This window comes from Aphis gossypii, chromosome 1 (genome assembly GCF_020184175.1).
Source record: "Aphis gossypii isolate Hap1 chromosome 1, ASM2018417v2, whole genome shotgun sequence".
NCBI lineage: Eukaryota > Metazoa > Arthropoda > Insecta > Hemiptera > Aphididae > Aphis > Aphis gossypii.
Genome location: NC_065530.1, coordinates 7,524,367 through 7,539,699, shown reverse-complemented (window position 1 = coordinate 7,539,699; position 15,333 = coordinate 7,524,367). Strand labels below are relative to the sequence as shown.

The 15,333-nt window shown below is 26.1% G+C and overlaps 1 protein-coding gene across 1 annotated transcript in view; it reads left to right on the top strand.

Moving 5' to 3' along the window:
• Positions 1-15,333, top strand: part of LOC114119138 (agrin-like) — a 169,375-nt gene that overhangs the window by 62,681 nt on the left and 91,361 nt on the right. Inside the window, exon 3 of the mRNA XM_027980620.2 lies at positions 9,961-9,999. Within this exon, the coding sequence (XP_027836421.2) occupies positions 9,961-9,999 (39 nt within the window). The remainder of the gene's footprint in view (positions 1-9,960; positions 10,000-15,333) is intronic.

Below are 15,333 nucleotides of genomic sequence, written 5' to 3'. Positions count from 1 at the left end.
ATTTTGTCGTTACCATTTATTTTTAATTTCTTTATGCCGAATTTTTATTGGAGTATTTCGCTACACAAAAAATGATTTTCAAAATTTTGTTTATAATATAATATATTTTAAAGTTTAAATGGGCAGAGTAGTGGACTAATATTTTGTCAGATACTCATTTATTTACCACTTCACTTTGCTACTTAATCAAAATATTAAATACTTAGTTATAATCAATTAACTGCTACTCTGACATTTAATTTGTTTGTTTGTGTCAAAAAACTAAAAAAAAGTATTTTGCTTCAGAATATTAAATTATAATTTGATTTTTGACAACAAGAGTTCATTGAGAAACTATAAATAAAGTATCCATAAATGTGTGTAGATTTTGTAATAATATACCAAGCGACACGTGTCTTTGTTTTATTTCCTAAATCAAAAATTAAAAAAAAAAAAAACGCTGTAAAGAATGTGTGCTTATGAGTTTTCACAATTAAAATAGTTGCTAATAGTTAATTAAATGATTGACAAAATAAAAGCGAAATATAATGAAATATAATTTAGAAAAAATATTTTATAGTAAGTTTGTCTAACGTGTTGAAGAAAATAAGACGTTCAATTGAAAGGAAACATTGACGACTATAACTTACACGAGTTATATTTATTTTGTATAAATACATATATTGTGTTTGTAAGGATGTATACGACAACAGAGTATATACTTGGAAGTGACTTAATTGATTATATTATGTGCGTAATCGACCGAGACAACGTCATGTGCAGGATACGCACGAATGGTTCTTGGACGACGTGAACACGTATACTTGCAATGTTTATCGATATTGTTTTATTTTTACCACCTTCTAATACAATTATTAGTGAACCGATAAAAAAATTGTTTATACTAAAGTTTCTTTCTTATTGAAATGTCTTAAGTCTAGTGAAATGTTTACCCATCATAATATGTATTTGTAGTATACGGTTAGGTTAGACTTGCACTTCATTTATAGTCATCAGCTAAATGTAAAAAGGTTTAGATGAAAAATTATGTAGTTTAAGGATGATATGAATCTTTAAGACAATTTCCGTGTTCAGGAGCTGAAGTCTCTTACACTCCAAGTTCGCAAAAACTAGATAATATAAATAAATAGGTAATATAAAACAGTGTCTATAAAAGTTCATATTTTGTGTAATGATGCCTGTATACTGGTATATAAAAGTTCTTCCATAGTAAAATACTATTCTCACTTCTCAGACATATATTATATAATATATTATCCCTCTTATATCCTGCCTTATGTCTTGTTAGCTTCGCAAAACCACCTGACCGCCTGTTCAAGGCTGTAAATTGTACATGAGAACTTCTCTAGAAGAGTTAGAATCGAGTTAAGAGGATGTAAACGTAACATATTTTACACACACTCGTTATTATTAATTATTATTATTATTATTATTGCCAAACCTATTTTAAAAATATAAAATGTATTATACGTAGCTAAATTGTTAAAATTAGATAAATAAACATACATAAATTATCAAGAAGAAGTAGAGTATATTAATCGATTCCTTAATGATACGTCTTATACATAAACAATAAAATAGGTCTTAGATAGAGACAGTGTAACTCATTTTATTGTTAATTTGTATAACATAAATTATTTTTGAGCGGTATGCATTAATTCAAAACGAGAATTATTAAGAGGAGTTTCGCTATAGTTAATAATATATAGTGTTAATCAGGGATTGCTATTTTTTGACGATTTTCTTTAAGCCGACTGAGTGTAACGATAGAATATAATTACATTTTAAATAATATAATATCCAATATTACATCCTTAGCAATACAGAAATGGGCTTAGTTTTACTGCATACATTAACCACGTATCATAATTTTCGTTACGTGATTGAATAATAAAACGCATATTATTAAACTAAACGTAGGAATTATAAAAAAAACTTTCCATAATATATTATTATGTATAATACACACATTATACTTATTAACATTTATATATATATATTCATGTAAACACATAAGCTGTTGAATAAACAAAATACAATTTTAAAATTAAAAAAAAAAAAACATAATTCGTTTATTGCTACAAAGAACAAAGAGCCAGAAAACCCTATTTGATAATATAGTCCTCATACGTCAAGTTTAGTTGACATCAGTTTTTTTTTAAGATACTCATATATTTTGTCAACTTATGTTGACATGTAGTAGTAAACCCGTTTATAGAATCGCATGATTACATGTGATTACATGATATTGTACGATATTATTTTTAAAACATAACAGGCAGTTCTTTGTTTCAGTTTGAATAATATTTTATAATAATTTTAAAATGTTATAATCTAATCGAGACAGCGAGTATAAATTCATATGTGCTGTGACATGACTAACCCGCGTGTTAGCTCGAACAAATTTAAACGGGAAAAATTAATACACCAAGTCCTCGAGTTTTTCAATGGAAAAACTTTTAATTGGAGGTAACACAAACCACAAACGCAAAACAAATATGTTATTATTATAGCAATATTGTGGAGTTTACTACAATGTAACCTATAAATTGTATCGATGCAATACATTTACGTTAGATATCTTTATGTATATCAGTTCGACACTGCATTAATCTAACTGATAATATGTTCGAAATATTCCCAACGGTGATCCAACCAATAATAGCCGTAGTTACTTACCTATTTATGGCACGTTAATACGTAATACACACAATAAGATAAGATAAAACATATTATACTATCGACCGGAACATATCTACTGTCCGGATGTATATTTAAATAACGTGGCCAGGTTGCTGTCACCTTAAGAGCGTATTTCATGGTGAATAACGTTCTAAACGGTTTTAATTTATAATGTGAATACCGCAGAGGTATTCCGCCGCAATATCCAAACTTCACTACCGTCATGTGATAAGTATCCGAGTAGATATGTTTACAATGTTATGTATTCTTGTTAGTCGATAACTATGTATTTCATTACGCAAATTCTTTCATATTGCAATGTTATTAAATTTGATTATATGTTTGAGTGGATTTTTCGAAAAACGATGTACACGCGTATAATGTATACTAGCGTAACTTATCCCGCACAATCTCCGGATTTCACTACTCTAGATTATTTTTATATAAGGCCGTCGGAACAATGTAAACCCTTATTTCAGATTATTAAATTTAAAAAATAAAGTAATCACAGCAGGCGACGATAATATTTTAATAATATTGTATAAATATTAAATAATAATAATAATATACGCGTGTAATACAATAAAAAAAAATCCCGCTAGTCTCAAATGACTAACGGTTTCTTGTATGGGTACTGTTTTTAATAACAAAGTTAACAATGTTATATTTCATCGGTGTAACCTGCGTTTATAACGCGTCACTGAGGGTATTCGGGACGCTAACAAAAAAAAAAAAAAAACAACTGAACTTTCGTGCATTTTACGAGTATAAAGAGTTCCTGAGAAAATAAAGTTTATTTATTCTTATTTCATAAGCAAATGTTTTATGGTACCATAAATAATTACGAAGCGCGACTTTTCACCGGACACGGACTTCTTCCACTGCATATAACCAAAACACAATAAAACACTTGGATTACAATCTAGACCTAAACCTTGATGTCCTAAGGGTTTCAGCGTTTTATATAATCCAGAGATGGGCAAGATGTACTGTTGGTTATATAATGTAGACGAATCGTGATTCCAGGTGGACGAGCAAAATTTTACCCCCCTCCCTTTTGGGAAACCACTGTGCGTATTTCTATAAAAAAAAGATACAGACTTCATAAAAAATCTATTTTTACTATATTTTTCTATGCGTGACTGAATTTGTGTGCTTTTGAATTGCAGCTGTCTTCTTGTTATCGTTTTTAATCATAAAAACAACCTGTATTTATATGATATAGTATCGGCTATTCTACATTAAGCGTTTTCAAAAATCGACAATAAAAGTGCTATAAAAATAAAATATATAATTTAATACTGTAATAATAAAATATATAATACTAAAAGTCCTACAAGTATATTACTACATTTAACCTAAGTTATCTCATATTCGTAGTAAACTAATGTCTAATACTCGTCAAATGGTAAATAAAAAAATAATATAATTTCAGAACTTTATTTTCCTGTTTTGTAATAATAATATTTATAAATGTTGTTGGTAGATACTTATTAGTATAATTTTAATAACTAATTATTAAACTATTTATATTACGCATAGCTTTGACGATTTTTTTTCTATAGTATTCTCATTATTATTTATTTATTTGGAGTAGATGAGTAGATACTGCCATTTTATCACTAAGATTTTAACTATTAAAGTAATTTATAATACGTAATTACAAAATTATTCATTAATTATTAAAGTTAGGTGAATTCAAAGTTTTTAATATAACGAAAGATTTACGAATCATTTTAATACGTTCGGTCATAATAGTTTAAATTTAATTTGCTCTTTTTTAATTTGATCGAGGGATTTTCATTTGTTTAGAGACCTTAAAAAAACAACACAAATTAAATGTGTATAATAAATATATATTTATTAAAACAGTACATAATATACCTGTAGAGTTTACACAGCAAGTATTATTTTGCGTCAAAAACAAATACACAAATTCTATAGTAACGAACGCGTATGTGTGTTTATTATTTGTTCATATTCTGTTAAAAATAATTGGATTTTCAAAATTGGTGGGGTGGGAATGGAACGCGTAGTGCGGGATGGAGAAAAATGGCGGTGGAGTCTACAGAGAAATTACACCGTCAATCGGTCATCGTCTAAACATGTCGATAAGTAAATCCTACATAATATCCTATTTAACGGTATTACTTCCGTAACAGGGAAACTCTATACGTAATCTTACAGGCTGCTGGTCCTTTATAAAACTCACCCATCCACTCTCATCCACAATCACCATCAACCTCAGCCGAACGAAGCTTTTCCTCCGATACGTACTTTCTTCGTCGTCAATATACTTATCAGTCGTGCAAATGCGTTGGCTTACATGCACATACCGGATAATTTAAAAGAAAACATCCCAAATGACGTTTTAACCCGTCGATGTTTTTTTCATTACAATGTAAAATCGAAAAACAAATCGGATAGGCACGTTTTTTTTTTTTTTTTTTGAACAATCATATTAATTTATTTTAAATTTCATGCCATACGAATACTTCGTTGTTCATAAAAACATATTTATTGAAATTCATAAGTAATTTTGTGTATGATGTGTTTTTGTAATATCTTTTCTAATGAAATAACAATTTTATTATTTTATTAATATAAATTGAATCAGACATCGCCTAATATTCATTTTAATTAAATAACTAGTTAAAAATATGTTGATAATATCAAAAAAATATTCATTAATCATTTCTGTGTTACAACAAACAAACAGAAACCCGGAAATGATAGCGAGGGCGTTCAACACGCATCGCTAACCCCCGAAAAGGTATAGTTGCGTACCTATTATTGTTATGCACTTATTATCATTGAATGCGATACAACTATTCAGATCAGAACTCGGCATTTTCAAGTTTCGTTCATAGGAATAAATAACTCAGAAAAATAATAGCATATTATGGGTTTATAAACCATTAAAAAAACAACATATTTTTATCAGATATATTATGTAAAATATGAAACGTATGAATTTTCTAAAAAGTAAAATCGTCAATATTACGTTAAGACAGTTTAAAAATAAAAATTTAAAACCATATAAATTGTTTCAGCTGACCTTACGTTTTATGTGATTATTTAAACTTAGATTAATTAAATATTTTCTAAGGTCTTTCTTCAAATGTTTAATGTTAAAACTGTAAATTTCTAACAAAAAAATAGGTAATTAATTTTAGCTTAGGTGTTTATATTTTTGGAATTAACTATTTTAAAGATATTAGTTTATAATAACCTATTGATAATTATTGGGTTTTAGAGTTGTAAAATAATAGTTATTTATTTTCCATATTTTAATTGACTGTGACATAGTTAAAACAGATTTATATTATTTTTTAAAAAAATATACTAGTTGAATTACGATATTATTATTATTATTATCGTGCAATTAATAGAAAATCAGACGAAATTAACAAAAGCTTTTTCAATAATTTCTATTTCATACTTTGACTGTACTCGTTGGTTTTTGATTCGTTTCAAATAATAATAATGCTAAAAAAGTATCTTTTTTGTTAGTCAACATTCAAATGTTATATTTACATCGTTTGTAATTGAAAATGTCAACAAATTGTATTGTAAAAACGTGGGCTGAATATAAAAATTCAACTGTATAGTTATATTCGTATACCTATATTTTATATACCTACCTACAGCATTTTCGCAGGGCGTATTGAATTATATGAATTTATGAGCGATTCGAATGGTGAAAAAACCATTGTTATAAATCACAACATTGTTTATGTATATAATATATATATGTAAGTCATCTAAATAACATTTTACTTTTTAAAAATCTCTTTTCGTATATTTCGCATAATAAATTCGTTTATTTTGTTTTGTTAATCATTTCTCGCCTTCCCCCACCGACACCAACAGTAAATTATGTATACTTCTATATTATAATATATGGTGTGCATCTCGTCCTACTACCCCACCACAGATATTGATATTAAAATTGCGATAACAGTGTTAAACGTTTCATCGTTTTTTACATTAAATCTTATACAATATTTAACATTATATGCGTGCTCGTTTGTGAGTGTAATCACTAATAGATATTAAATATAAACTTTAAAGTGAAAATTAAAACTCATCGTACAAAGAAAAGAAGTAATACATATCATCATTGTTATCTTTACGTAGGTACCGGAAGGCGTATATTATTTTGAGTTAAAAAGTTTTAAGTTTGTTTAATGTTGTTATCGAATTATTTCATCCCTTTAAAACTATATCATTCAATATACATTTATTAAAACAATAAAACGCAAAGTCACTTCTTCGTAATTAAAGTAACGTTGAAGTATTTCAACGATAATATTATATTACTATCGAGAGGCAGCTGAATGTTAAAATTATATCGCTTTTACATAATAAACCTTCCAACTATGATTAATATATACCTAGATAAACACGATATTATATTAAAATGTCCAAATTTCGCACAATATTAAGCAGTTGTATTATTAAATAACTGTTTTATTTTTCGAATGATAATTAACTTTTTATGGAACTATGAATAGTCAATCGAAGTTGTATGAGTTCAAAGTTTTCAATACATATATGATGACTTTGAACATGAAATATACAATTTTATTTTATATGCAATTTATACTTAACTTGAAATCGTCAATAATACCACTACATTCCTGTTACATGAAAATTATTGCCATGTTAGGACATTTAAATTAAACAATACGTACATATATTGTAATAATTTAAAGACGGACTTTATCTTATATAGATATTTTATAGTTGAGCAATATTTCACTCTATTTGATACAATGCCATTTATGTTCGAATTCCGTCGCGTGCATGTGCCGTACCGGTAATGTAGGTACTGTCAGTGATATTGGACGATTTATGTAATTGAAATACGTTCAAAAGACCGTGTTATTATGTATTTTTATTTTCCTTACCGACATAATATTTAAAAAGCCTTAAACCTTTGGTATACCTAACCTATTCGATAGTTCAAATATTATTGTATGTATTTTTACGATACGATTTTTTCCTTTATCGACCAAACATAATATGGTATTGCCAGAAGGCTGCAGGTGTATGAGAAAGCACGAATTTTTGTGCGAATATCGCTGTCCGTGTTTCGTATATGCCATAAAAATACGCGTGTGTTATAATTGAGTTCTCTTTGCGAGAAATACACGTCAAAAACACAAACCTTCCGTGGATTTCGTAGGTTGTATAAATAATAAATATATTATATTGAGCAGTGAAAAAAATGTTTCTTTTCTACTAAAAGCCTGACGCATACAAAAAGAAAGAAAAAAATTTAAACATTTTGATAGCGGCAAAATATAAAACAAGCTTCGATGGATTTTAATTGAAAACATTGATCTCGACCCACGTCATTGCCAGATGTTTCGTTGTTGTTTTGAATGTAGACATCATTTTAATCAGCACATGGGTTTTAATTATGTCTTTAGAAATATAATAGAGAACGGATAATATTCAACATAATCACGATTTCGCGAGTTATTTTGTGGTGCTATCTCGAAGTATAAATTGTTCAGAAGAGTAATTTTAAATATTAAACTGTAATAAAAATTTTATAATAATGATAAATAAATGATTTTTAATGATATGTTACATATATGAAAATCGACAACATACTTTAGTGTTAAGTCTTGACATTTATTTTTTTTTCTAAATAAAACTTAACCTAAAAAAAAAAAAACAGTAATATAAACAATTACAGTTAATAATCAAAAAGTTCTAGAATTTAAACTTTTTATTATTAATACATTTTTTCATTCGGCTATTTTAGTTTACCGTGAAACATAATTCAGTTAAATAAAAGTGAATGTGTTGTGATATTAAACCCAGTATAATATGATGGTGCTATTATTTATAAAATTATTGATAAATGTACAATAATTAATAAAATTATGCTATCGTATTACTATTGGATAATAGTTAACTAAAATAATATTTTATATTATTTTTTTGGTTTTTAATAATTAATTGAATCATATAGATAGAACCTATTTGTTTTAAACCCTCCGTTAAGTACCTCTTAAGGTTTTATTTAGATCAATATAATAATGATTAAATACCTAACAACTTTGTAAATAATCATGTTTATTTATAATCTTTGGATTCAAGATAATTTAAAATAATATATTTAAATTGTATACATTCAAATATTTTTTGTTAGCTTGAATTATAGTACATTGTTAAATAAACTTATATGTTCTGAGTCCACATTATCTAAAAATTCTATTATATTATTCACTCAAAATAGTTATATAATATCTAGTTTGAAAGTGATGTTAAATGTTTCTAGTTTATTATATTGCAACATTAGTATAATCGCCATACAAATTAAACACAACTTTACTTCTTTATTTTTATTTCACCGTTGTAGTACTATCATTTAAACTATTTTTAATAAAAGTGATTTTTTATTAAATTGTTCATCAATGAGAAACGATTTAGTTGATTAAGACATACAACACGTGATGTGAAAATAGTTTATACAATCAAAGCTTTCAAAATATTTCTATAATGGCTAAATTCAGATTGAGGTAACCAATAATAAAGTATACAACACAGTATATTGTACATTCGTTTTTATTTTCTATATAAAAAAAAAAAATACTATTATTTTATTTAAAAAAGTTTACCTTGGAATCAGTTTATATCTGTACCTCGATTCAGGTGTAATAAAAATAAATAAAAATATACTTATGAACTGAATATTTAACAAAATTCGCTCATAAATATTGCATTTTGTGTTACCGACACGAGTTATTTTGTTTTTTCTTACTATTCGGGTATATATATTTTTTTAATTTAAAACAAAATTACTTTTTGAAAATTGTATGTTGCATACAATTTGGAAAGCTCTGCTCAAGGGTATTGTAGTTAAACGATTTACGTTCTGACATCTTCTAATTCGAAAAGAACATTGAGATTACTATTTTATAGTGGACATCTGTAGCAATGTTTACCACATACGCGAAGCAAAAGAAGATATTCTTTCATTTCGATGTATAACTGTATTAAAGTCAATGGATTGGTATGGTTTTGTTTTTATTTATTTTGTGGGGGCATACGTTCAAAAAGTTTTTTCCTGAACAAATACCAGTACATTATTTGTAGTAGTCATCTAAATGTATCGATTATTTCATATATACATACACATACATACACATGAACATATTTATATAAATAAATTATTGTTAAAAAAAAATTATTTTTTTAAACTGTGCATTAAAAATTAAACCAAGTGCTTGAACTTATTTCATCATTTTCATTTTTCAGATGTTTTAAATTGGTCTCCGAAAACTGTGGCTCTACAAGGTAAGACATTAATTAATATAATTATTATAATACCAATAGTATATAATAATTTTTAGCTCGAAATCAATCTGCATGTACGTTCTGCCATTGACGTATTAAAAACGAGTGTGTGTGTTACGTACGTTAAATGTCAAATGGGTTTTTATACGATTGGATTGGTTTGCTTTGTCCCTAAAAAAAGAAAAAAATATATATACCTATATATATAATTATACAAATGCCGCTAAGGATATTGGGCAAGGTGCCTACTTCGTATTGTGTTTTCAGAAGAATCGGTGAACCAATAATACTTTGCCGTCAAATAAAATCGATTGTACTTCTCTTTTTGCAATATCTAGTAGTTCGAGTGTTATTATTTTTACGTGACGGCATAAAATGTTATCGTTTGAATGTCTAAGGACTTTGAATTAACTGTTCTTTTAGTTATTCACTGTTCAATATTTATTGATTTATATTTTATAAATATAAATTAATTTGTGTTCAGTACATATTTTATACTGGGCACAACCTTTTATTAATAATTCAACGATTATTGATCAGTTGTCGCCAGTTGTATTTATATAAAACTATAATTAGTGAAAATATGACCTTCACGTTTTATCATTTACTGCATTCATCCCATAAAAAGTAGTCTTTCAATACTTTTTCTATACTTAATATTATTATTATATTTTAGTTTCCAATTCAATAAAAAATAGCTTATCTAAGGCTTGATCTCTATTGGTGCATTTTAATGATAATCAAGTATTTTTAAAATAAAATATAAATACTGTAGAAACGAAAATGAAAATTGTATTGTCTAATTTTAATTATAGTACTACAGTACATGGAACAATATAAAAAATTGTCATTATTGAATGATAAATTATAAAACAGATCAAACATTATTACAGATTTTTTAAATTATATTTTCACATTAAAAGTATTATGAAACTTTATAATTTGTACGGAAATTGTATATTTATTTTTTTATAAGCGTTGAATTACAAAATAAAATTTATTATATTGTATTAAAATTCTATAAACCAAAATTAAATTTAAAAATAAAAATGCAGAAAATTAATAGTTGTTTATTCTATATTTAAATAATTAATTTGATCACGTTTGAAAAAAAAATGTACTCATATTGTATTTTAGAATTTTATTTAAAAAATGATACGACTTAATGATAATATTTCTAATTAATTTTATAATACCTAACGGTAGTTAACATTTTAAATCTGAAAATGACATGTATTTATAATATACTTAGTCTTTATTAAAAGTTACTATTGAAATCGTAAACATGAGAGGGTCGTTGATAATGTCCGTACAGCATGTTTCCGGGTCCTATGGCGTAGCTCAGTAGTCATAAATTGTATTTTGCATATTTTAAAATTTACCACCGCAATATAACGTGCCGGTATATAGCCATTAAGCTGTACGCAATTTTCCCTAACAAACTTAATAGATTTACTAGGTGAAAATACAACAAAAAAAAAAGGAAAATAATATGAATAACTTTAATGTCAGTTTTTTCCCGTTCATATTTGTTGAGGTTCTCACTAAAGAGATTGGCCCATTGTTCTAGTTTTAATTATATTCACACTCTGACACCCAAAGAGAGTCAAAAGAACCCTTTTAACTTTTGTTACGCTCGTGAAAAATGATCAGCGTACAGATTATTTCCCAACCTCTTACAGTAAGTAAGTAAGAGACTTTTTTATCACTCAAATAAAAGTAAAGAAGAAAAAAGGTAAATAACATATTAATGACAAAATGCGTTTATTATTTACAAAACACTGACGACAAGGAAATTTCGAATGAGATATGTTCAAAATTTGTTACAGAACTTGGAGTTTTCACTAAACTTCTTTAAACTGATTAAGTGAGTTTTAGTTGCTTATAATCTAACAGATTTAACGTCTAGACATCACTGTTTCTTAGTGAATGTTACTGTAACTTTTAGTGAATATGCCAACACGTGCATGTTTAAATTAAGATGTTTTTGTTAAAACATTTTTATTCATGTAAGTTGTTTATGGAAAAAAAATAAATGAAAATAAGTGAAAAATACTTGAATTAAAATTATTCAACTTTGATTATTTACTGTTGTTGTAAGAAATAACGTTACATATTATATTAACTATAAACTTATTAAACATACTAAACTATACGATATTATTAGACAATATAAGCAACATAACAGAATAATTCAAACCGAAGTTTAATATTAGTATTAAATTTTAATAATAAACCAAATTTACACTTTCACAAGTTTTGAAGTTTCAGTGAATTAGCAAATTATTAAAAAAAAAGTTAGTTTCAGTGTTATTAATGTTTAGTGTAATATTAAGAAATATAATTAAACAACATGTATAATATAAAAATTACGCTAATGTTAATTCTTTGAAATGATACTTCCATCCATACTTTTACATTTAATAAAATTGCATCATTAAATATTTGTTAACTTATCTGTGAAGTATTATAGGCAAGTTTGTATATAACAATATGATGTTCTTTGAAATCTTAATTTAAAACATTAAACATTTTATGATATATTTTTTCTGAAGTACCTAACTTAAATACAACTATTTTTTAAATTTTATTTAAAACAAACATATGATTAAACTTAAAATTTCGACTAAATAATTCTATGACATAAAAATTATTAGTACATACCCCATAGATTAGTTAGTCTTGGACTTGATAACTTGTATAGCAAAATATTGTTCATGAAATCTTGAAAACCACAAATAATCGAATTTAAAAAGAAACAATTATATACATGAAAAACTATACCATTCAATAGAACCAATCCAACAACATTCGGTGGAAAATGTTAAATGTGATATATTTTTCCTACGAGTATAAGAGCTATATTATTGTGAACGTCTAGTAATTTCATAAACTTAGTTTTTTATACAACAAACTTAGTTATATAGTCACCGTGCACAATACCGTTTCCGTGTAACAGAAAAGCTGTAATAGTAAACATATCATGTCGGAAATTCACCTATTCATATTGAAAGATATTAAATGTATAAAAATGTAAATTAAGGTGAATATAGAAATGCTGAGCTACTATTTTTTTTACCATGAAATCATATTATTTTATCTTGAATTTACTTAGTAATTTATAGATTCACAACAACAACAAGAAAAAACACTTTATAATAGATTAAACACTATATTATATAATATTATTTTATAAATTATATCTATAATTATAAACTAATTGGAAAAGCAACAATCATTTTTTTGCGATAAACGGAAAATAAAATATTTCCCATGGTGTTTAAATCATATATGCACATTTTGGTCAAAATATTAATTTAATTAAAAAATCTCATGAACCAATAATCAACCCAACGGCTCTGTTGCAATGTAAGTATTACGGTTATTTCTATACTTTTGTAGGTGATTGCCTCGTTGAGTACTTTTTTTTGCTTCTCGATTATTTTTGGACCTATATTTTAACAATTCGGTAAATTCCTTGGTCCCTTTGGGAAACAACAAGAAATCAAATTACAAGTTTCACTGACATTTATCACTTTTATGACCTCATCCGAGATTTTCACTATGTTGCGTACCGTTTCCTCTCCGTTTATATACTTTATTTCATTGTTATTATTGTTATTTATATGAAAATACCGTGAGTGTGTGTATATGGCAGCAAAAATTCTTATCGAGGTTATGTCGCGGATTCAGGCGGCGTAAATTTTTATCCCGTTAAGATTTATAGCATTTAATTTTTCCTTTTTTTTCTTTACCACGCGGCCTTTAAAAATAAAATAAAAAACTCGCAATATATCGGACCCACGAAAAATATGTTACGGACCAGTTAAAGTGTCGACCGCAAGACATTCCTCTTTTTCTTTTTATCTCTATATTTTTTTTTCTTTGTTCTAAAAAGTGAAAAATGTCCGAACAACCCTAGAGAATGTTGTTTTAAACATACGAGTTAAAACCAAATACTCGTTTTTGTGTTATTAAACTGTATTTTACTTAAGTCATGTTACTGAATACCAATATACGTGTAATATACACATTGTATACACAATAACAAAATTATTGTCTAGTCGTAATAATGATCTTAAATCCTACAATGATGTTTTCTTTCTTTATAACAACATAAACTCTATGTAATTATGATTTAGAGGCTTAAAATATTTGACAAGGTAAAATTAATCGTTAAAATGTTTTACATGTAATTTATAATATTTTCACGATGAATAATTTATGGTTTATTAGTATTTAAACAAAAACACATACTTACGCTGAGTTGAACTTATCGAAGTTAAGAAGTTTTATTTTTCTCTTTAAAATACCTATAAAGAGGTAATCAATAGATTTTCAAGACAAAAATAAAGACGAATTTATAATGGAAATTAGTCAAAAAAAAAAAAACCAATTAATTACCTACCTTTTTATTTATTATTGTTAAATTTATCATGATTTTAAAAAATAATATATCATCTAAAATATATTGAAATTATATACTTTTTCTTTTTAAAAAATTATAGCCTTTTATTCCTACATTAAAGACTTCTAAATCCATGACTGCATATTTACGAAGATTCTAACGGCATGTTCAATCGCGTTAACGAAAAATGATAAACATGATCTCTTTGGTATTATATAATATTGTATTATATTTAATTATATAAGCTAAAATATTGTAAATCCCCAAAAAACCACGGCTTAACCAATTTTATGAATTAGAAAATTTAGTTATTTCTGAATAGTATAATATGTTAAATATAGGTCTAAGAAAAAGCCTACTAATTAAAAAAAAGTGTAATAAAATATTATTGTGACTTTAACGAAATATAAAGTTATAATAATAAAAAAAAAAAATCCGTTTTTTTAACTGTTTCCATATAGGTAGTACCTAACGTAACTTACGTTACTTCGGTTAATAAAGTTAACACATTTATATGATATATTGTCTTATCCGCACAATAACACATATAAACTACTTATACAAAACTAAAATAAACAGAAGGATACTGGAAAAATTTAATATTATCTGATTCAATGACCTAGTTGTAATGTTATTATTCATATTCATAATCTAATTTGAATCTCAACAATATGTATTTTTTGTTTCAACTCAGAAATATACAATATTATAATGCACATATTTTTTCTCCGCTATCAACTACCACAAAAAAAAAAATAAATAAATAATAAATACAAATCGGAATTTTATCGATAAATTTCGTTCCCAAATACCCATTATTGTAAAATGTATTGGCATACAAAAAATGTTTATTTATGCAAATTATTGGCACTGACGGCGTGTTCGATATGCAATATTGCTACACTGTTGTATACTTATAGACATTG